Source organism: Vicugna pacos, chromosome 5 (genome assembly GCF_048564905.1).
Source record: "Vicugna pacos chromosome 5, VicPac4, whole genome shotgun sequence".
In the NCBI taxonomy this organism is placed as follows: Eukaryota; Metazoa; Chordata; class Mammalia; order Artiodactyla; family Camelidae; genus Vicugna; species Vicugna pacos.
The window spans coordinates 42,864,361-42,888,420 of NC_132991.1; the positions used below are offsets into that span (position 1 = coordinate 42,864,361).

The window sequence follows — 24,060 nt, forward strand, 5'->3', positions numbered from 1 at the left end:
TCATTTATTGACTTTCTCTTTGTACTCATCGCAACTTCTTTGAAGTTTTCAAAAATACAGTATTTTCTGATTTCTTGGTCAGGTAGAATTTGGTGACCTCTCCGGCATCATTGGTTTTTTGCCACTGCTTCAGTATAAAGCAACATTGTAAGGAACTTTGTGAGGAACTTTAGCCAAATCGTTAAAATTAGCCAAAGGAGCCCTCTTTCTCAAGGGAAAAAAGTGAATGTGTAAAAATATTTAAAATAAGATGCAACTGTATGCACAACCACAGACACACAGGACAACCAAGTGCTAACCTAAGTTTAATAAAAATCAATGAACAAAAGCTATAATTTGGATTCTTCATCTAAATAGGAAAGGATTTCTACATTTTTAAGGGATGGAGTCGCAATAAACTATATTGAGAGAAAATATTGCTTGAAAAATTCATACAGGTCACAAAATGCTGCTAGGAATATTGTTTCAATAGTTTTTCAAGCAAAAGAGACTATAAAATTGCTAACTAGAAAGGAATAATCTCAAACGTCACATCATGGGGTTTGCATCTGACTCATTAATCTTTTCAAATGTTAAGTGTTACATGTAGAGAGAAATGAGTCATTTATTGTTTAAACAAGGGAGCAGCTGTTAGTTTTTTCTAGTGCGTTAAAACCTTTAGTGGCATCTATAAATGGAAAAAGAGTCAATGAGCTCTTCTCTCAGCTGTTGTTTTAGCAGCTGACAGTACCATTGAATTCACCATGATATAAAATAAGAAAAAATCTTTACTCATGGATGGAGACCTTTAAGTTTAAAAATACATAATTACCTGATCTGGGGCATACATTCATTCGACAAATATTTATAGAGTACCCATGAGGCCCTGTGGCTATAGCACTAAACACAATAAACCTCCCCCAAATCCCTGTCTTTATGGAGCTTAAGTTCTTTTGAGCATGTTTAAGAATACCAACCTTTGAAATTACGGTATTTCTACTGCCCCACTGAGTTCAAAAAATGTGGCAATATCATTTTGTAATAAAATATTTCATGAAGAAATATACTATCTGTAGATAAGCAAAGTATCATTTTTTTCAGATCATGCCTTCTGCATCCCATAATTAATATGTTGTGTTCTAGTATAATCAACAACTTAAATTACAATTCTACTTATATATTCTTTTTGTGTTTGTGTGTATAAGGGCTGTTTTTCAAATTATAACAGTGATGTAGCACTTCATCATTTTTCTCTGTTCTGTTGGTAACATTATTCTCATGGGGCTACATCTGTTCTATTTTTTAAATTTTTATTTAATGAAAGATCAACACTTAAAATCACAAAATATCTTTAGTGATCATACTGTTATTTATGTGGATTTTTTCTTTCCCTACTGTTGATGTTTAACTTTTTTCTGGTCCTGATGATTCCTTTTAACCTTTTGTATTTTTTTTTTTTACTTATTTTAGTATAATATTGTTTGCCACATCAAATCCTTTTAGAGCAAGACAGGGTGTGAACAAATTAAATAATTTTATAATTTAATTCAATACTAATTATAGTTTTTCAACTTAAAGATAAAGATAATTCAGGATATCTTAAAAAACTAGCAGTTTCTCTGCATTTATTTTAATCGTGATGGGTGCATTATTATTTTAAATTTTTTTTAAACTATAATTGTAGTACCTAAGTAGAAGTCTTTAAGTTTCCTACTTCTAAAAGGAAAATTATATACCTCACTGTTTTAAGCAGAAAATAAAAATTTGTGTGTAACAGTTATTGGAAAGAGGATCTTGCTTATGAGAATCCAAATGAACTCACCTCATATTGTTGACCTTTGCATCATTAATTTAGCCATGTTGGTTGCCACTAGACCATTTTTAGTGGACTGACTCATTTTTATGATTCAGTTTTCTGTTAGTTCAATAAACATTTTCTTGTCGTAGCCTTTATTAGAATATCTTCTAATGCTTTATGTATTTGGAAGCTTTCATCTTCATTTAAATCTTTTTTCTTAGCTGTTTCCTTAGTGATTAAAAGTTCCAGTTGTTCCTTTCAATCTCTAACAGCTGCAAGAACAACTCTTCTTTCCAAACTAGCTCTCCTAAATTCCCGTTGTTAGAGTTGGTATCTATATTTAGCTGGTGGGATTAAATTGCAAAGGCTTCAAGCTGGGCAAAGCACACTGATCTGCCTTTTTACTGCTAGACCTGTGTGCTGTGAGGAGCTAAGGCCTTAGTGTCCCCTTCCTTACCTAGGTTACTCACAAAATGGATTCCCAGCGGGAACTCGCAGAGGAACTGCGGCTTTACCAATCCACCCTTCTTCAGGATGGTCTAAAAGATCTCCTGGATGAGAAAAAATTCATCGATTGCACCCTAAAAGCAGGTGACAAAAGCCTTCCTTGCCACAGATTGATTTTGTCAGCTTGTAGTCCTTACTTCCGTGAGTATTTTTTATCTGAAATTGATGAGGAGAAAAAAAAGGAGGTAGTATTAGATAATGTGGATCCTGCTGTACTTGATTTAATCATTAAGTATCTATACTCTGCCAGTATTGATCTCAACGATGGAAATGTGCAAGATATTTTTGCATTGGCCAGCCGCTTTCAGATCCCCTCGGTGTTCACTGTTTGCGTTTCTTATCTTCAGAAAAGACTTGCTCCTGGTAACTGCCTAGCTATCCTAAGATTAGGACTTCTGCTTGACTGCCCAAGACTCGCCATCTCTGCCCGTGAGTTTGTGTCTGATCGCTTTGTACAGATTTGTAAGGAAGAGGACTTTATGCAACTGTCTCCACAGGAGTTGATCTCAGTCATTTCAAATGACAGCCTCAACGTAGAGAAGGAAGAAGCAGTATTTGAGGCAGTGATGAAATGGGTGCGAACAGACAAAGAAAACCGGGTTAAAAACCTTAGCGAAGTGTTTGATTGTATCCGTTTTCGCCTTATGACAGAAAAATATTTTAAAGATCATGTTGAGAGAGATGATATAATTAAAAGCAACCCAGAACTCCAGAAAAAAATCAAAGTTCTCAAAGATGCCTTTGCAGGCAAACTCCCAGAACCTAGCAAAAACGCAGAGAAGGCTGGGGCTGGTGAGGTAAATGGTGATGTTGGTGATGAAGATTTACTTCCTGGTTACCTGAATGACATTCCCAGGCATGGAATGTTTGTCAAAGACCTTATCCTCTTGATTAATGACACAGCTGCAGTGGCTTATGATCCCACAGAAAATGAATGCTACCTTACTGCACTGGCTGAGCAGATCCCCAGAAATCATTCCAGCATTGTTACCCAACAGAATCAGGTATATGTGGTTGGAGGACTATATGTGGATGAAGAAAATAAAGATCAGCCTCTACAGTCATACTTCTTCCAGGTAAGAAAGGCTATTTTCATGTAAGTAGAGACATAAAAGAAAGGCTGTTACTCACCGTCCTGTTAGCTGATTTCTGAATTATTCAAGAGGCTTGCATTGCATTTTATTCTGCTTGACATCCTTTTCCAGTCCCTTGCATTTTCACTGCTTCGAGGGCTGACAAATATTTAGATCAGTTAACTGCTTGTTAATATTCAATAAAAGTTCTGTTGATGAATGAGGTTCTAATTAATGTATAAGTGATGGCTCATGATTTTCTTTCTGCTCTTTAACCCAAAATGTCATGTTTATCATTGATGGTGACTATAATGCTTTAAAGCCCAGTATTTTAATAAAAACTAAATTTAATCTTGTATCCTCTTTCTGAAAAATAGCTTACTGTATTTCCCAAAAGCAAAGTATTTACACATTACAAAAAAAAAAAGTTATAACTGATCAGATTTTCTACCTTTTCCTAAGTTTCCTTGATTCAAATTTCCTGGAGGTAGCATTTCATCTCTTATTTATGGTTACTGCCTAAAATATAATTTTATTGAAAAGGAAAAGAACTTGTATACGTATTTTACACACTTTGAGTTACTTTCTAGGAAAAACTTTTCTGCACAAGTGTCACTAATTTGAATTGATTAATTGTATTTAAATTTTTTAATTTATGATAATTTTTATTTATGACAAATGATCACATTTATTTGGATCAGAGTTGTACTTAGACATTGTTACAACTTAATCTACTTTATCAAACCATAGACGTTTCCAAGAAAACAAATCCTCCTAAACAGCCTCTTTGTAGCTTGTTCGAAAGGAGTTTGTTTCATATTAATAATGTATTATACTTTATCAGTTTATGATGGAATCAGTGACTTAACCTTCATCTTCAATAATCCAGTACCAGTACTTTATAGCATACAGATAGTTCAAGAGTTTGTTTAGGTCATAGGTCTAGGGTTTATGGGCACTTGAGTTGGAAAGGCCAAAGATAAGTAAGTGTAGAATGTCATACCACAGTCACTATGTGCTCTCAAAGTGTGTGACATACTGTGCACTGACAAAATACACCCTTTAACTAGTTTTTTCTAATATTGAAAAATGTAATTGTAATAATACATGTTAACCATGCTTCTTAATTTTCAAAGTTCCATTAAAGAATGTTAACCATGAAATGTAACAATAAAATAGAAGGTGTAATCAGAACTATTTGAATGTGAGCTAGAAATTTTTCTAAGTCCCAATTTTAAATTCAGATACATTTCAGAAAGGGCAAATTCAATTGAAAAGGCAATAATTATATCTAGGAGTAAAAATGACATCAAAACACAGACAGACAGACAGACAGATACCTAGAAACCATAGATCCAAAGAATATTTATAGCCTTATCTTTATTCTTTTCCATCCTGTTAACTGCCCTTACTTTTATGACACAGCCTCTCGTTTCTGGTTCAAGAAACCTGCTTGATTGTGCTCTATACTGGAAATTGACACAACATTGTAAACTGACTATAACTCAATAAAAAAAAAAAGAAACCTGCCTGATGCTCTATATAGCTACAGAAACAGTTATGCAGAGTTGAAAGGGTCACCTCCCTGTCATGTCCCATGTCTTGCTCCTTTTAAAAGGCATAAATAGTGGAACAAGATGCCAGGATAAAAACATCTGACCATAAAAGAGGGTTATGACTCACAAGAAAACATACATATGAGAATTTCAGGTTTTAAATTCTCTGCTTGGTCACTTCTGTTTAAAATGTATTAAGTTAGGATTAATCTGACCTTTGTATACTAGAATTAGATTATGAGAATTTTTTTACCTAGGTAAGAGAGGGTTTTCCCCATAAAATTAATAGTTTCATTATATCTTTGAACAGCACCACATCTTAAAGTAATCTCTGTCCAAACTCTAATTTGAAGGATGAGAAAACTGGAGCCAGAGAGGTTAAATAGCTTGACAGCTCATCTATTTAAGAAAAACAAAAACAAAAACAAAACACCCTGGCAGGCAGTCTACTGTCTCATTTGTTGTAGGAAGTGTCCTAATGGGGGTAGTATGGGGTGTAAGCAGTACTGTGGGCAGTAAATCCTCCAATTTGGGATTAAAATGGCTGCTGTTCCCATTTTTTAAAAAACTATGAATTTATACAGCTTGCATTGAGTATCACTCAAAAGCTCTCTGAGCTTCGGCAAGTTATTTAACCTTTCAGTGCCTCAGTTTCTTCATCTGTAAAATGGAGATAATAAAAGTACCTATCCTAGAGGACTAAATGAGATTATCTGTGTAAAGCATTTATTATGAAGCCTAACAGAGTAAAAACTACCATAAATGTTCATTATTATTGCTACTAGACTACACACCACTTTTTTGTTAAAGGATTTTTTTTCAAAAATAAGAATATTAGTGATCACAATCTAGATGTAGAAGTTAGTGAATGCAAACTAACAATGCACATGTGGGAATTAAACTTCTCATCTCATCTAGTTTTAATAAGTGCTTTGCTTTAACCAAGGTTACTAGACCAGACAGGGATAGGCTTCCATAGGGACCCCTCTCTATATACAGCCCTTAATATCTACATCTATTCTTGGTATTCAATTATTCTGGGTTTTATCCTTTTTCTTCTGCTGTATATAAGTAGCAATAGAGAGAACAAAAAAACCTGTGATGCTCCCTCAGAAAGCAGTTTTCTTGGGCCTTGGTATCCTAAAATGCAAAGTGGAAAATCTTAAAATTACCAATAGTAAGTACTGAAGTTGATGCCAGCTATACCAGAATCACCTATCCCAGAGCAAGGATGGGCTCTTGGAGGGCTGTCTTATGCTTGCAGGATTGGCAGAAGCAAAAACAAGCAGTTACTTCCTAATATAAATTGGAAAGAGAGAGAAAAGGGTATTTCAAATAACTCCCAAAAAATAGGTTATAGGGTATAACACCTGCGTATATCCGAAGTAGTAAAGTAAAGCATAGAGAATCTAAAAATGCTGAAGAAAAAAGATAATGTTTAACACCCCAGTTGTCTGTGAACTGAGCGACAGGTCCAGCTGTTCTGGGTGCTGGCTTGGGAGCATGTTAAATATAGCACACAGAGGTCACTCACATACTGACCCTCCCTATGGTAGCTACATCTCTTTTCCCAGTGTCCTAAAAATATGATTCCTTGTTCAAACCTGGACAAGGCAATGTGGGGAGAAAATTTGACAAGAAAGCTCACAGTTCTAACTAATCTCTGGTGACTATTTTTTTCTCTTTTTGCTTTCTTGAAGTTCTGCAGATTTGGGTACTTTTAGCTATTTTGGTAAGCAAAGTAGATTTTCTCATTTTTCTTGGCAATTCAGAGGTAAAATATGATCCTTCTGGATTGTAGTTTTACTTGTGAGATCTTTGACTATCTCAATGATTGCTAAACAATACATAAAGTGCATTTTTTTTGGTATACCTGTAACAAGCTTCACAATTCCTCACATATTTTTTCTTTCAGCTTGATAACATAGCATCTGAGTGGGTTGGACTTCCACCTCTGCCTTCAGCCAGGTGTCTCTTCGGTCTGGGAGAGGTAGATGACAAAATCTACGTAGTTGCTGGTAAAGACCTTCAAACAGAGGCTTCACTGGACTCAGTATTATGCTATGATCCTGTGTAAGTTGGCATGACATTTCCGTCTCTTAAGCATTTAGGTAGATGAGTGCCTATAACATATTCATAATTTTAGAACCTGAAATTTACTGAAAGCATATAAATTTTATAATCTTCTGATTTTAGGGCAGCAAAATGGAATGAAGTTAAAAAACTTCCTATCAAAGTCTATGGCCATAGTGTGATTTCACATAAGGGGATGATATATTGTCTCGGAGGAAAGACAGATGACAAGTAAGTACCCTAAAATCTCCTTATGGCTTATATCCAAGTGACTTTTTATTACAAGGGGTCATTCCTCTTTTCATTTGAATCTACATACTGAAATGTGACTTGGTTTTCACCTACAGTATTTTGGAAGTAAAATTTCAGAATAAAATTTTTTAAAGTTATTGGAGGATATTAAATATGATTTATGAAGTAAAACTGCATAAAATTTTAAACTTGCTAAAGTAAATTTGTATATACCCAGCATATTGCTAGAAATGAGCTTATCTCCATTATAAGCATTTTTACAGTAAAAAAGCAGCATTTAGGAGCATAAGCAAGTCTTTTATCTGGCTAATTTATAATATATAATATTTTACCAAATTAAAATTGTGGGCTTTTTATTCACTTAGACATCAGTAGATAAAAATTAAGTGTATCTCTTTAATGTTATATTTAAAATATTACTACTAAAACAATAGTGTATAAAAATCATGGATTTGTGCTTCACATTCATAAGAGAGAATTTAGATAGTTGAGTTAGAAACTGAAAAGCATGGTGACTGAAAAGGGGGCAGTTCTTTCTCAGCAATGCTTCCACTTATTTACTCCTAAGCAGGTGATATTCAAAATATTCAAAATTGTAGAATAGATAAACAAGATTCACTGTATAGCACAGGGAAATATACACAAAATGTTATGATAACTCAGAAAAAAATGTGACAATGAGTGTGTATATGTCCATGAATGACTGAAAAATTGTGCTGAACACTGGAATTTGACACAACATTGTAAAATGATTATAAATCAATAAAAAATGCTTAAAAAAATATTTAACAACTGGTCACAGGCATTGATCAAAGAGAACAGATATACCTGGTATACCCACTAGCGCCCAGTCTCTTGTGAGAAAAACAGAATGACGTTTCATATAAATGATTTCTAGGTACTTCTCAAGGGATAGGTAATTAGGAAAGATCTTATACCCCAGAGGGAAAAGTGAGTTCAGAGTGCTCCAGAAGTCAGTTAAGACAGTAGCTTGCCTGGTAAAAGGAAGATTTTCAATTTCAATAGTGAGAACAAATTTTCTGCCCCTGACAACTCTGCCTAGTTTGGCTTATCTTCATTTGCTAAGGTTATTTAATTAAGAGATGTCCAATCCTGGAAAAGGAGTCAGCATTACGAATTTAAGGGGAAAATCAGGAAAGGAGAGTAAAAAATGGAAATGTGCTAGAATTAAAGAACTCTATATTCTGGAGTTAATAGTGGTTATTAGTTAATTTAAATGACATATATTACAGAAAACATGATTTTAAAAAATCAATGGGTTTTCATACAATCTATCCATCTTCCAAGATAACATATTCTGAAATTTTGATACTCTCCTTAATGCCAGATAGTCCCATCAAATAAATATTTAAAGGCACGCCATAGTATAAACCTACCTAGTGCAAAATCTTATTTTGGGGATTTTTCCTGAATAAATGGAATGGAAAATCTGTATTACATAGTGACCCTGCCAAATGATTTAAATTGTTTCCTCCAAGTAGTATTAGTAACTAGGAAACGGATATGTCAGTAATAAACATACAGGTCTTGTCAGTAACAATATATTAATCTTGAGAATATGATTAACCAAGACAGCATTGCTTGACAAATGCCAAAGTCAGGAACTTTAAAGTAAGTCACTACCTAAAAGCAAGCACTGAATTATACTAGTTATTGCCACTAAATTTGAAGAACATGATTTTGGATCATGATCTTATGAAGAAGTTTTAAGATAATATTCATAGTCATATATTAAAGGAAATGTTTCTGCTCCAGATATGTGGTCTTTTATAAAATTAAAGAAAAAAACTGTCCTCACAAAGAGTTGAGGTTTTGTTTGGTTGCTTTTTGGCTTTACCAAATATATCCAGTTAATCAAGTATTATTTGAAATTCAAACTCCCATCAGTAAATTATAGATAACTTTAAGAAATCAGAAGAATATACTAATAAGGATAATTCAGGTAAGTCCAGGTTTTTCTGGTAGCATTAGTTTAATTTAAAATTGTTCTCATTACTAATCAGCTCAGATGGCTAGCTGTCTAATCTGTAGTCCCAGATTTCTTAAAACGCATTGGTGTATTAGTGGTAGACTAAAATGAAATGAGTTGTCATATTACAGTTACATTTAAAATAGGTGCATTCACAACCTAATTAATTTTTAACTGACTCATCCCTAGGATATTCAGATAATGAAATAAACTTTTTTGTTACTGAGACACAATAAAGGGTTTGTGACTTTTTTAAACTCTATTTATGTCTTCTGTTGAATTTAGTAGCAGACAGGATTAAAATGTACTCTGTCTGGGCCTCTAGGCAATTGCCAAAAGTAAAGGACCCTACTTTCCAGTAGTATACTTAAGCTATAAAATAGTTTTTGTTCAGATTTGGAATTGTCCTTTGCCTGGTGACATATGTTCAGATGAAAACTACATTGGAATTTTTCTTATCCTCTGCTGTACTGCATATTTCAAATGAGAAGCAAAGCTAAATGATTAGTGAAGTTGCTTCTTTCAAATCAGGAATGTTCTAAAGGGACCATTTTGTTGTGTTTTATGTTTACAGAAAGTGTACAAACAGGGTGTTTATCTACAACCCCAGAAAAGGAGATTGGAAAGATCTGGCTCCAATGAAAACCCCTCGTTCCATGTTTGGAGTGGCAGTCCATAAAGGCAGAATTGTGATTGCTGGAGGTGTCACTGAAGATGGTCTTTCAGCTTCAGTTGAAGCTTTTGACCTTGTCACCAATAAGTAAGCTACTATATCTTACTACAGTGTATGAATCACTGTACTTTTTATTTTTAATTATGGATAAAAATTAAGCTTTCTAATTAGCACATGGGGAGAGGAGGGCAGGGAATCAAGGACTGAAGTAGTATCTTATTTGGGGTTTCTTTTGCTGGTACAGATAGGAAACACCTAACATCTTGATGCATTATATGTGTTTGTAATTTGGAACACACGACCCTTAAGTTAATGTGGAGTGATAAATTTGTTCTTACTTGTTGTTAGCTTTGTGAATTTAGTCATGCAAAGGTAACACTTCTGAATAATTATATACACAGAGACAGATATACATGTCTCTGCAGGGATATTTGATTTGAAATTTAAGGATGAAAAGACCCATGTAGTTTGTGAAATTTGTAAAGCATGAATGTTTCAGATGTTTAATTCTTTTATGTTCTTTATAACTGTCTTCAAATTTTCACTTTTAAGCTTGTATGGCTTAAAATTAATGTGAAAAGATATTTGACAGATGTTCTTTATATAGAATTAGTCTTTTTCAAATTTTTGAGCTCACACATTTGGATGAGTATATAGTTTTTATACTCCTAGTTTAGCAATGAAGAAAAAATTAGAGCACTATTATTACTTTTTTAAGGAACAATGTATGCCTGATTATAAAACAGACTTTAGTTAATCTGAAAATCATAAGGAAGTTTTATGGAATAAGATTTTTATGATCATTAAAAATTATGTTTTTGAAGACTATGTAATGTAGGTAAACATTTGTAAGAAGTTAAAGAAGCAGCACACAAAATTGTAAATACTCTATGTTCTTAGTTTTGTTCATAGGTATAGATAGATGTTTGTATTTAAATTTGTATGCTTTTTTAAAAATGACAAAATTACACCAAAATATTGTTTATAATTATGTCTGAAGGACATGATCATGGGTGACATTCATCATCTTCTATACTTTTCTATATTTTCCAGATTTTTCTACTATGTACATATATTATTTTTATAATTAGAAAAATGTTTAGAGAAAAATTATGAGGGCCATCTTTAACGTCAGAGTAATGGAATAGAGAGCTATCAAAATGACTAACTCATTCTAGAGTCTTGATACTCCCCAGCTAATTTGATTGTGTCTTTAGTTGTCCTGTTTCATATAGCTATTAACATTAAAATGTTCCCTTAAATCCTTTATTGAAAAGGATGAAATATAAGTCATTCAAAAGAAAATTTCCAACCCTAGTTTCTAAACTATCCTTCTCATATGCTTATTAAAAAGGGTTTGGAGATTTCTTGAGAAATGATGATTAGAGTTTTTAAAAATTTGTATTAGCATTCAAGTAAAATCCAACACAGTAGGACCTACAAGCCCTAGAACTGCCCCCAAAACCCCACTGTTTATGGCACACAGTTTGATAACCACTGCTGAAGGTGCTAACTGATGAAGGTAAAATATTCTAGGATTGACATACTGAGGGCTTTAAAATCTAATCTGGTACTTCTTTCAAATAAAGGGACATTTAGATATTCTCCAATAGCAAATTTAATCTTCTAGTTTTGGATGCCTATGCTACTTGAATTTTTAAATTATAATTTCCTATAATTGTTCAGTAAGTACCTTTGGCATTTTAAAAAGTTTTACATTAATTGTATTTTCTGTAACTTTAATAATTCCCAGATGGGAAGTAATGACTGAATTTCCCCAAGAAAGAAGTTCCATCAGTTTGGTCAGCCTGGCTGGATCTCTGTATGCCATTGGTGGTTTTGCCATGATTCAGCTGGAGTCCAAAGAGTTTGCACCCACTGAAGTCAATGACATATGGAAGTAAGTTTTCTTCATTCCAATTTTATGAACCAAGTGTTAAGTCAAATAACTGATAAACAATTTTGAATTAAACAGTGAGCCAGACTTTCCCAAAATGTATGCTACTTCTTGGTAATAGACTGAACACTTTTTGAACCTAACTGAACTTTTACACATGCTACTTACTTAATCAAGTATTGCTTCTAATTAGCTGTGAGGTTGGGAAAGAACTTATTGGGGCCCATTCTTAATCAGTAAATTAGAGTTGGACGACTGATCCTCACGTTTTCTAGCTTTAAAAGTATAAAGCTCTAGGCATCCAGTAGAGCAAAGGCTACCTCCAAACCTCTTACCTTTCTACCTGAGTATTTTATTTCCTAAGAAAAGAGAGTTCTGAAGAAATATTTAACCTCTTGAGTTTTCCATGAATTCATTAATTCTATTTTGAATCTAATTTAAATAGTTTTCCAATTTTTTGAGAATTCAGTTATAAAAGCTTTTTTATGAAAAAGAAAAGTGAAAAGTAGCAATCCATTTGACCTCCCAGATAGGTGCTGGGCAGATCTCCCACATATGACAGTTGAAGTTGTTACTCAATTGAACTGTTTTATAGTTAAGCTTAAAATGAATGTATTTTAAAAGAAGGTGTGTGTGTGTGTGTATGCATATGTGTGTGCATTTTGCCGTAGTTTCTAATGCAGTGAATGTCATATAGAAACCAGTATATCCAGAAGTCTTGGGAGCAGAAGTGTACCTTGTGTCATGGAGGAGAGTCACACAGTCGGGGCAGGGCATGTGGTATACAGATATTTGGTCACCTTCAGGACACCACATGTGTTTGCTGAGTGGTCCATGCTGCCTTCAGTCCAGGCACTGTGCTTGCTAATCTAAGTTTACAGGAGGTAGATCTCAGTTTCCTGAGGTGAGCATGAGTTTCTGCTGTATACTCATTCAGAAGCTGCCAAACTTATGCTTTACCTCTCATCTTAAAGGCCAGCCCCAGTCCCAAGGCTGGATGCCCTTACCTGGCCTATCACCAGATTGTCCAGAACCTTGGAACTCAAAGTTTGGTCTGTGGACCACCTGTGTTGGCATCTTCTGGGAACTTCTTAGAAATGCAGAATCCCAAGGCCCACCCCAGACCTACTCATTGAGAACCATTTAAATGAGATTCCCAGGTGATTTGCTTGCACATTTAAGTGTAAGTACAGCTTTGGAAGAGTGATCAGTGAAGGCATACCACTAAGCCTGAAACTAGAACGTGGATAACATATGTTCCATACCTGAACCAGTGATGCCTTATTCCCAGCTGTAAGGCTAACAGGCCCATAGCTTAACCAGTTATGGTTGAGACATCATTTCCTTATGTTGTTGTAATAGTAAGTATCTGTGTAGAGGGCAAGAAAAAGTGGCTATAAAAGATTTCCAGGGAGGAAAGAGGTCAGGTTTAGCAAGATGGTGAGAGATGGGGGGAGACTGGAAGCAACAGAAAAAAGGATAAAATAATGAAGGGCTGGGAAGGTTAGGGTTTTGGGAAAACAGGGATAGGTACCAAGAGTGAGTAGGCAAATCACTTGGGATGCTCTTAAAGTATACCAGTGCCTGGACCTTCATGCAGACCAGTTAAATCAGAATTTCTGCATGTAGGGCCCGGGCATGAGTATTTCCTAAAACCTTCCCGGATTATTCTAATGTGCAGCAAGAGTTGAGAAACACTGATGTTAAGGAATAGTGCTATCAGCTGAACGCCACATGAGCCACTCTGGTTCCTAATGGTGGTCAAAAGCCATGTTGCTTCAACAGGAGGAAATTGTAGGCAGCAAAGGGAAGTATAACATCTCCTGCTAAGAGTAGCCCTTATATGGCTGAGGGCAGCCTGAATGAGGGATTCTCTCTCATTATGGTTTCTTTTGTGATTTGGGCAGTGGTTTTCAAACTTGCTTGCTCTTTGGAATCACCTAGGGAACTTCAAAAAGTACTGACACCTCTGTCCCATTTCTGTTGATTGTGATTTAATTGATCTGGGGTATGGTCTGGGCTTTGGAACTTTCAAAAGATTCCCTGGATGATTCCAATGTACAGATGGGTTTGGGAACCACTGAATTTGGGAAAGGCAAGAGGGAGCATTCATCATTATCTGCTTGGCTATAAAATTTTAAATTTAGGTAGAATTATTTTCCATTTGGTTAATAAACTTTGGAGCAACTTTAAAAAATCCTTATGCCAAGGCCATACTCCATACCAGTTAAGTCAATCTCTAGGCATGGGACTCAGGCATTAGTATTTTTAATGTCTCCAGGTGGTTCCAGTTTGCATGTCAAGCCTGAAAACCAGTGATCTGCAGTGGTCCCAAGGAAGCATCAGCACCACCTGGGTACTTGTTATTTTCAGCCTCACCTCAGACCTGCTGAAACTCTGTGGGTGGGGGCCAGCAATCTCTGTTCTATTTTAGGGAATCTCTATTCACACATGCAGAGATGAAAATAAGAGATGAAAACTATCAGTGTACCATATTTTGTACCTATAGACCCTCCTACTATGATATGAAAATTTTTTTTTCCATTTTCATATTTTTTCTTGAAATTATTCCATTATTTAGGATTGGCTAAGCTGAAAGGAAAAATATATAACTGTCAGGAAGCAAATGTTTAAACTTCGTTTAACCTCAACCTCTGCTTAAATGTGGTCACTTTTTTGTTAGGAGATTCAAACCGTTCTTTATCGAATTTAAATTGTTACTACAAATTTATATAGATAATTAAGATTCTTTCCTTTATTAGCAGTAAAATATTTTGTCTACTTTTCTGTATATACAAATCACTCAGTGCACAATAACTGTTAAAGAGAATTAAATTTGGTCCATTATTGAAATTAAGTCAGATAGCACCTATCTTACATAGGCATCAGCTGATTTTAAAAATTACCATTTTAAATCTCATTCACTCATCATAGAACTATTTGGGGGTATTTCCTATGTGCCAAGTATTAATAGATGCTAAGGTAAATAAGATTCATTACTTGCCTTCAAAAGAAACTTTGAACTTGTTGAGGGCATAAATATAGGGAAAAAATTAAAACAGAATGAGAATTGCTATAATAGATACTATATAAGGGACAATGAGAGAAATAAAGAGAAAGCAACAAACTTCTTGAGGAAGGCAAGAAAGGCTTCAGAAAGAAGGCAGAGATTGGGAGTTTCTCATGCAAAGACTGCATTCCAGGCACTAGGCAGAGGAGAGGCACACATTTCAAAGGAATTCAAGTCGTCTGCATCTTTAAAACCCTGAATATTCAGAGAGGATGACCAGGTCTTTCCTAATGTCAAGTGCAAAGTCTAAGAGTAGTCACATAAGACAACAAAGGGGGAGAACAGCTTCTTACACAGTGCCCCACTAGTGTCAGGCATCATCCTGGGCACCTGTGGATGGGAACAACTGAAATCATAATCAAGGTGACTAATAGACCCTGCTCTTTCCAGTTCTTACTCTTTGCTGATCTTGGCTCACAGAGACCAGCCATCTTTATCAGTCCAAAGATGAATGATGAACTGTCTAACAATTTATTATTCCTCATCTTTGGACAGGCTTTGATTCCCAGAAAAGGCTTAACTGCCTAAGCATCCAGATTAAATACAGTGCCAGTAGTTCGGGAATATGCTCAGAGAATGCATATTCTGGGAGGAATTCAAGTGTTATTCTACCAGTCAAGTGTATCCTCCTCTGGGTAAAAGACAGTAGGGTTTTCTCAAAGAACCACATTTGTGTATTTAACACAGGGAAATCTATAGAACTATCTCTCAAAAACTATTGATTTCTTTTTTTTCTCCATTAGGTATGAAGATGATAAAAAAGAATGGGCTGGGATGTTGAAGGAAATACGTTACGCTTCAGGAGCTAGTTGCCTAGCAACACGGTTAAATCTCTTCAAACTGTCTAAACTATAAACAAGAAGGTGAAAAAACGTAATAGACTGGGAGGTGGTCTGTTTGGATAATAGGGCTTTAATATATTGTTTTTAAAAAGCCTATACAGAGATTCACGTAGAAATTATTCACTGTGTTACTGTCCAAGAGATTAGCAGTGGGCATCAAAACCTCAATCAAAGTCATTGAATCTTCAATGTAATGATCAGAGCCTAAAACCACTTTCTATTAAGAAATTAAATATTAAATTGAACAGATTATTTCTTTTGTTAATCAGTCTCAATCAACTGTAAAGGAGCTTCCTAAATCTGAATTATTTTCTAATCCTTTCATTTCCATTGCTAAGATATCTTTACACTCATTTTCTATTACAAATGAAATTGGAGAATGAAACATGTACATCTACATTTTTAAAAATGTTTAAAATAGCAAAAATCTTTCCCTGTGTTTCAAGATATGACAAGAATTCTGTGCATTAAAGATTATACGTCGTGAGAAAACTTTGGAAATGCTATTTGAGGAATATAATAAATGGGTATCATTTGAAGGGGAAAAGTCTCTAAGTAAAAAGTCAAATTCAAGTTGTCTTTTTTCCTCCATTCTTTTTGCGACACTAGTATATTGTTTGTCATTTAAATCAAATTGAAAACTTTAAAAATATAAAGCCAATAAATCACATTCTTCAATTTATTAACTGCAGTTTCTGTGGTAATAGTATTGGGAGGTGTCCTTAGGAAATGGATTGATTCTTCCACTGCTGGGGCAGAATTTGGGGCCAGTGGGTGATATGGAGGAGGGTGTATATTCATTGGTTTAACTTTTATCTATTCTTTCAATGAAAGACCTACCTGTCAGCAAATTTCTGATAGAAAGAAAGGTGACTGTTACTCCATTTTCTGGGATGTGAAACCCTACATTCAAGCTGTTTGTTCTTAGTGTACACAGCAAGTTGACGCCTCAGTCTGTCCAAAACCATCACAATCAACTCTCTGCAAGTCATCAACTAATTATCACTCAGTATCACTAAACACACGTGCTTTCATAGACATGTTTGACTGCCATCCTTATATATGTTATTTTCTGAGAAGCTTGACTTGGAACTAATTTGGAGTATTCCATTGTTACGTGTCAAGCAACTGCATAAAGAATATGAGTGTTCATACAGCTGTATTTTCTCTACCATACTTTTTACCCCTTCTTCTTTGAAATGCTTTCTCTACCTGGTTTCTAGGAAGTATATTACTCCTTACGATTATTCCTTCTACCTCCTGCCCAGATCTCCCCTGGGCCACCCCTGCCCAGTTTCCTTTTCTGGTTCTACTTGTTGACCTCAAGATGGGGTGCCTGAACCTCCGTCTTCACACCTGACCTCTCCTCCATTCACCCTCTCTTAGGGATTTCATCAACTATCATCGCATGAAATACTTCTGTCAATTTACAAATTTATATCTGAGGCCTGGACCTCTCCCATGACCTCCAGACTCATTTACTGAATTGTCCATTTGATATCTCCACTTGGATATTTAAAAGGCATCAAAAATTCAACATGTCTAAAACCAAACTCATGACCTCCTCCCATGGCCCACTTTCCTCTTTCCATAGACTTCCCCATCTCAGTCATTGGCAGTGACACCTTTTTAGTTCCTCAGGACAAAAACAGAATTATCTTTGACTCCTCTCTCTCATACCACATTATCCAATCAGCTATCAAATGCTGTTGCCTCTGCCTTCAAAATGCATTAAAAAATTTGACCACTTCTTTTTACCTCCACTGCTACTACTCTCTCCGAGCCACCATCCATTTCTTGTCTGGATTATTGCAAAGAACTTTTAACAGGTTTCCCTGCCTATACACTTGCCCCACTATAGTCTTTTCTCATCATCTCAACAGAGTAGCAAAAGTGATCAGGTTCAAATATGAGTTCTTATTTCTTTGCTAGAAACTCCCAGTAGCCTCTCATCTCACTCAGGGTAGTCATCAGGTAATGTATATTTGACACTGTTATCTTTTAATATACTTCCAACCCCCACCTCCTACTTGTTCTGCTCCAGCCACAATGCATTCCTTGCTATTTTCAAACATGCCAGGAATATTTCCACCTCTGGATCTTTGCAGCTACTGGTCTTTCTGCCTAGAGTACTCTACCCGTAGATAGCTCCTTAAGTCTTTACTCAAACATCCCCTCAGTGAGCCTTTCCCAGATTGCTCTATGTGAATGACACCTACCCACAATATTCTTATTGCCCCCCCACCTCGGTCCAAATTCTTCTCCGTAGCATTTAATATCATCTAAGGTATAATGAATTTTATTCATTTATTTTGTTTGACTCAACCCATGAAAGATACATTGTACTCACTGCAGCATCCCTCATCTAAAACAGTTCCTGGCACATAGTATGCACTCAAAGAATGAACTGTAAACAAGTTAAGTTTCTTAAAAGCTACATGTGTTTTATGTTAAGAATTTTAAAACAAGAATTTTAAAACAATTTCCCAACCAGATAGTAGGGAAAGTATTCCATTGTAAAATGTGTTTATAAGCTATTCAATTGACCCTGAAATCAGTCAATTCTACACTATTAGTGTTTGAGTCAAGCCACTTAATTAAAATAAGTTCAAATATGACACACCATGATAACTAATTCTAAATAAAAACTACTATCATGATTTGCCTTCTCCAAATATCTGTTCTCTCAGGTAGTCCATCCGAGCATCCTTTGTTGACCGTGCCATAGAATTCCATTCAAAATGAGGGATCTGTAAAATAAGTAATGCAGTATGAATGAAAGTTTTAAAGCAACAACAAAAAACATCAGGGAAGACTTCTAAGCATACTGAGCAGAGCTCTAAGAACCCTAAGACATTAGTTTACATAAGCATAGCCTTTGAATGCTTTTTGGAAGCCAAGTGGGTCCTTCTTCATGGCAACACCTGGAAGACCCTTTTCTGCCTCACAGCTTCTTTCATCCTCCTCTTCTTACAATACCAACAATGGACATTTTTTCCCATTTGTCTTTCTCATATTTATACACTAGTCTTTCTCAACAATGCTATCCTACCTTTATTGTAAGATAAATATAAAAATCAAGAGGTCTTTTAGAGACAATTTTTTAAAAGATTTTTATTTACTATTCTTCAAAAAAAAATACAGGGTGTTTTGTTTCTGAGATTTTTAATATAACTTTTTTTTAATATTAAAAAAAAGATAATTCTACAACTTTCACATTGAAAGGGGACACATGTACAACCAGTGTCTCTGGGTTTTTTAGAGGCTGAATTATGTAAGTATTTCATACCTGAATTACACGATACCCCAAAATTTCCAAATGTCGTTTTTTCATAGCAGATTTTCCTTTTAAATGAGGGATGTTTCTACAAAATGCTCTCGAATCCAAAAATTCCAAAGCAATCCTACATGAGATAAAAATAAATATTTACTTCTGAAATTAAATAAGAAACTGAATAATTATACACCTTCAGGAACAAGGTTGCATTTTTATAAACTAAAAAAACCCAAATGAATAAATGAGTATACCAAATTATTTTTCTATTTAAATTAGTAATTAATGACAAGTGATCCTACTCATTAGAATTAAACCAAATTATAGTTAAGTATTTGCATGCTTTCATCTATTTGGTTTTTGTCCAATACATATTTATTATGCACCTACCATATGTAAGGCACTGTGAGGGATAGCAGAATAAAGAGAGACCTTATAATTGAACAGAGAACATATAACATAGTTACTGTAATGCAGTGTCAGAAACAGCTATGTGCTATCAGAAAAGTAGGGAGGCATGGGAGGTCCAAAGAAGATAATATTTACTTCCACTGAGGACAACTTGAAGGTTAGCTCTTTAGAGACCACTAGACTTCAGACAGTGAAGGATGGACATTAAGGCAGAAAGGCACAAGAAAAGCAAAGATGTCAGTAGAACACATGAAGTACATGAGCAGATTCTACTATAATCAATCCTTGATAGCTGAGTTCATTAAATTATAACACATTTAACATTTAGATAACAAAATCTGAAACTGAGAGAGTTACTTTTCAGCTCCTGGTGGCAGTCTTGATCCAGTTATTTGAGTATTTGATTCCAAGTACATTTTTGGAAGTTTTTCCAAAGTTATATTATGGCTTCCATATGGAAGAGGTTTTTTTCTTTTATCCAAGATACACTCAAAATCTATAAGGAAGTACAAGAATAAATAGTATGAATTAGATACACTCTTACAGGTCAAAATTTAAGATATATTTTAAATACATATACAGGTATGTACACGTACACACACACACACACACACACACAGAATAAGGTACTTCACTAATTATCCAACTTATTTTATACGGTCTAGTACAAGAGCGCCTCTTTGAAAATCAATCAATAAAAATCAACCAGCAAGTATTATTAAACTATCGTATAGCACAGGGGCTATATTTAGCTCTGCACTAGGCCAAATCACATTAAGGAGTTTTATTTTAATCCCCTTAAATCTCTTGGTCACAATTGGAGGAAGCTAAAGCAACTCATGTGAAAATTGGTAAAGACAAAGATTCAAGCATGTATCCTCGTCCTTCCTGCACATACGGTAACTAAATAGCTGATGCAGGGAAGTTCTTTTCAGGCAAATTCCAACTAATAAATGCAGAAGAAATGATAGATGTGGAATATCACTACTGCGTCATCCTGAAGAATGATGGATTTAGGCAATAATTTTAATGGCTGCTAAAATCAGTAGGTGAAAAGCTGATGGGAGAACTTCCTAATGGGTGAGCTGATGACATACAAACACACTGATGAGCCTTAATATAGTAAAAAGAATACAACCAGAATCATATGTCTTCTGACAAGATGCAGTAAGAAGCACATACCACCTGTGAAAGAGCTGGCCAAAAACTCCCCACTAAACTTAATCTAATTAAAACTCTAGATCTAACTACTGGTTTACAGGAAAAACAGGGGATGCAGGAGCATGTTGAATGACACCACAGGGTTGAAACTGGAAAAGTCCAAAATATGAAAAAAATTTTTTTTCAATAAATAAATTGTAAGGGGAAAAAAGAGAGAAAGTAGAATGTAAAAAGACAAATCAAATGTATAATCTGGATCCCAATTTTAACAAAATAAAACATATAAAAGATAATTGAGACATTTGAACATTGATAAGCTATGTAACACTAACAAATTCTTATGAATAATTGTAGGGGTGAAAATGATAGTACTGTGGTTATGTATCCTTTTAGACATACATTCTGAAATGATATATTATCTGTGACCTGCTCACGGGATCACGTGGGACTCTGGTTAGTTAAGTGTTGATAATTTTTGATGCTGGATGGGGGTTCATTATACTATTCTCTCTATTTTTGTATGTTTGAAATTTTTTCATAGTAAAAATAATCATAAAAGTATTGAAATCAAGGCAAAAAAGAAAAATGAAAAAAAATGAATGAAAAGGAAGAAAGAATAGGTTTAATTACCTACTTTTTACATATAAGGGAAACTGGGGAACTGAAGCATCTTTCAGTCAATTATCAAACATGAAACACAGTTTTCTCATTAAAAGAGTGAATTCTGGAGCTAGAATGCCTAGGTCACCCCGGCTTTGACATTTGTCAGCTATATAACCTTGGGCAAACAACCTCTAAGTTTCCTATCATAAACCTAAGTTTCCTTATCATAAAATACAACTATTTGTGAACCTTAGAGGGACATAATAAATGTTTATTATATATAAAATAAAATAATATCTAACATAATAAGGAAAATGTAAGTGTATCAATTACTATTGTTGTTTTCATATGAAATTGCAGCATTGTTTTTGAAAGATGCAAATACCAGCAAAAAACCTTAATAAATCATAGCATACTCATTCACTGAAAAATTAGGCAGTCATTAAAAATCTTGTATATTTGTTGGCATAGAAAAATATTCACAATATATAAACAAAGTTACAAATACTATAAAATAAGCCTTTTTTGGTTTTTAAAAAGTCAGAACTTTAAAAAATATGTATTGCTTGTAAACATGAACATGTATTGCTTGTAAAATTAGAAAGAAAACAACAAATATCATTGAAAATGAAAAAAAAAAGTTGGAAAGAGAACAGACACTAAAAGTAAAGATTTTCCTTTTTTTGTTATCTGTCCTTTCTGGTTTTTCTATAAGCATGTGTTAGGTAGCATATAAGTGAGTGTTTTTTTTAATACCTTAAGCAATGCTCCCAATCCCTAGTTCTTAATCATACTATTGTATTATCATAGGTATACCATATCCTTACACACAAATATTACTGATTAAATCTTACGTTTAATGATTTATATATTTTTTCACATACAAATAAGCCTCTTGACAGCATGAGGTACAAATATGAATTGGAATTACAATGGGCTTGGGATATAATAATCCTAGTTTCAGTCCTAATTACATGTGTTACATGTAATTTTTCCCTTCTTTTCACTTTTATGTATTTTCCAAATGTTTTACAATGGATATATAATATTTCTAGTTTGAAATAAATATCAGCAAAACAAATAAAAAGAATAAAATGTGCTAAGAGGAATAAAGAGCCAGCTGTCACGCCTATCCTAAAGTTGGTGCTCTGTAATTTTAAATTATTATGAAATGGGATTACAGACTCTTTTTACATTCATATTGTAGTGCCTTTTCTTCTGTGAGCATTACTTATAAGGAGTATATTTATCTTTTAAAAAAATTTTATTCTTTTTTTTTTATTAAAGTATAGTCGATTTACAATGTTAGTTTCAGGTGTACAGCAAAGTGATTCAGTTATACATATACATACATAAATATATGTATTTTTCAGTTTCTTTTCCATTATAGCTTATTACAAGAAAGTGAATATACTTCCCTGTGCTATACAGCAGGTCCTTGTTGTTTCTCTATTTTATATACAGTAGTGTGTATCTGTTAATCCCAAACTCCTAATCTATCCCTCCCTGCCTTTCTCCTCTAGTAACTATAGTTTGTTTTCTATGTCTGGTTTGTAGGAGTATACATCTTTTAAACAGCACAGTTAAACAGGAGTGTATCTGTCTTTTAAAGTAACTTTGGCAGAGACGGCAAATTGTCACCCAATACCTAACACTTCCCTTCACTGTTAATAAGAGTCCCTAAATCTTAGCTGGGTACATGGCCACCCAAATAAAAACCACATTTTCTTCAAAACTACAATGAGATATCACCTCACACTAGTTAGAATGGCCATGATTAAAAAGTCCACAAACAATAAATGCTGGAGAGGGTGTGAAGGGAACCCTCCTACACTGTTGGCGGGAACACAGTTTGGTGCAGCCATTATGGAAAACAGAATGGAGATTCCTTAAAAAATTAAAGATAGATTTGCCATACGATCCAGCAATCCCACTCCTGGGCATATATCTGGAGAAAACTCCAATTAAAAAAGATAAATGCAAAAAAAAAAAAGATAAATGCTCCCCAATGTTCATAGCAGCACTATTTACAATAGTCAAGACATGGAAACAATCTAAATGTCCATGAATTGATGACTGGATAAAGAAGATGTGGTGTATATATATATATATATATATATATATACACACACACACAAACACACACACAATGGAATACTGCTCAGACATAAAAAAGAATAAAATAGTGCCATTTGCAGCAACATGAATGGACCTGGAGATCATTATTCTAAGTGAAGTAAGCCAGAAAGAGAAAGAAAAATACTGTATCATATCACTTATATGTGGAATCTAAAAAAATGACACAAATGAACTTATTCACAAAACAGAAACGGACTCACAGACGTAGAAAACAAACTTACTGTTTCCAGGGGTTAAAGGAGTTGGTAAGGGATAAATTAGGAGTTCACAATTTACAGATACTAACTACTATACATAAAATGATAAACAACAAGTTTTCACTATATAGCACAGGGAACTATATTCAATATCCTGTAGTAACCTATAGTGAAAACGAATATGAAAAGGAATATGTGTATGTACATGTATGACTGAAACATTATGCTGTACACCAGAAATTGACACAACATTGTAAACTGTGCTTCAATTTAAGAAAAAGAACTCCCCCTACCACATTTTCTTTTTTCTTTCCTTTTTTTTTTTAATGGAGGTACTGCGGATTGAACCTAGGACCTTGTGCATGCTAAGCACGTACTCTACCACTGAGCTATACCCCTCCCATCTAAAAACCACATTCTCTAAACTCACTTGCAGGCAAGTGTGGCCATGAGGTATAATTTAAAATGGTACTGCAAGCTTAGGTAACTATGCTTAAAGGGGCACCCTTCCTTTTCCTTCCCTCTTGCTTGGATTGTAGATGTGTTGGCTGAAGCAGAAGCAGCC

At 34.5% G+C, this 24,060-nt stretch overlaps 2 protein-coding genes across 6 annotated transcripts in view; one reads left to right on the forward strand and one right to left on the reverse strand.

Moving 5' to 3' along the window:
* The first annotated feature begins 1,955 nt into the window (after positions 1-1,955).
* Positions 1,956-15,962, forward strand: KLHL41 (kelch like family member 41). Of its 2 annotated transcripts, XM_072961124.1 has the most exons (7): positions 2,321-2,368; positions 2,632-3,360; positions 6,829-6,986; positions 7,110-7,217; positions 9,803-9,988; positions 11,655-11,801; positions 15,612-15,962. In XM_072961124.1, the coding sequence occupies exons 2-7, from the start codon at positions 2,764-2,766 to the stop codon at positions 15,721-15,723; spliced, it is 1,308 nt and encodes a 435-aa protein (XP_072817225.1). In that variant the 5' UTR covers positions 2,321-2,368; positions 2,632-2,763; the 3' UTR covers positions 15,724-15,962. The 2 variants fall into 2 exon arrangements, with proteins under 2 accessions (XP_006214035.1, XP_072817225.1); XM_006213973.4 differs by having other exon boundaries at positions 1,956-3,360.
* FASTKD1 (FAST kinase domains 1) overlaps positions 15,761-24,060 on the reverse strand; it is a 45,700-nt gene continuing 37,400 nt past the window's right edge. For all 4 annotated transcript variants that reach the window (XM_072961122.1, XM_072961123.1, XM_006213972.4 and 1 more), the window contains exons 13-15: positions 19,753-19,891; positions 19,000-19,114; positions 15,761-18,460 (exon numbers count right to left, since the gene is read on the reverse strand). In XM_072961122.1, the coding sequence (XP_072817223.1) occupies positions 18,365-18,460; positions 19,000-19,114; positions 19,753-19,891 (350 nt within the window). In that variant the 3' untranslated portion in view covers positions 15,761-18,364. The remainder of the gene's footprint in view (positions 18,461-18,999; positions 19,115-19,752; positions 19,892-24,060) is intronic.

Bases quoted from the DNA above. Each gene is read 5' to 3' on its own strand.
- KLHL41 (XM_006213973.4), top strand. From the start codon at position 2,251: ATGGATTCCCAGCGGGAACTCGCAGAGGAACTGCGGCTTTACCAATCC. The intron at 3,361-6,828 runs GTAAGAAAGGCT...TTTTTCTTTCAG, and splicing joins TACAGTCATACTTCTTCCAG to CTTGATAACATAGCATCTGA. The intron at 6,987-7,109 runs GTAAGTTGGCAT...TTCTGATTTTAG, and splicing joins GTATTATGCTATGATCCTGT to GGCAGCAAAATGGAATGAAG.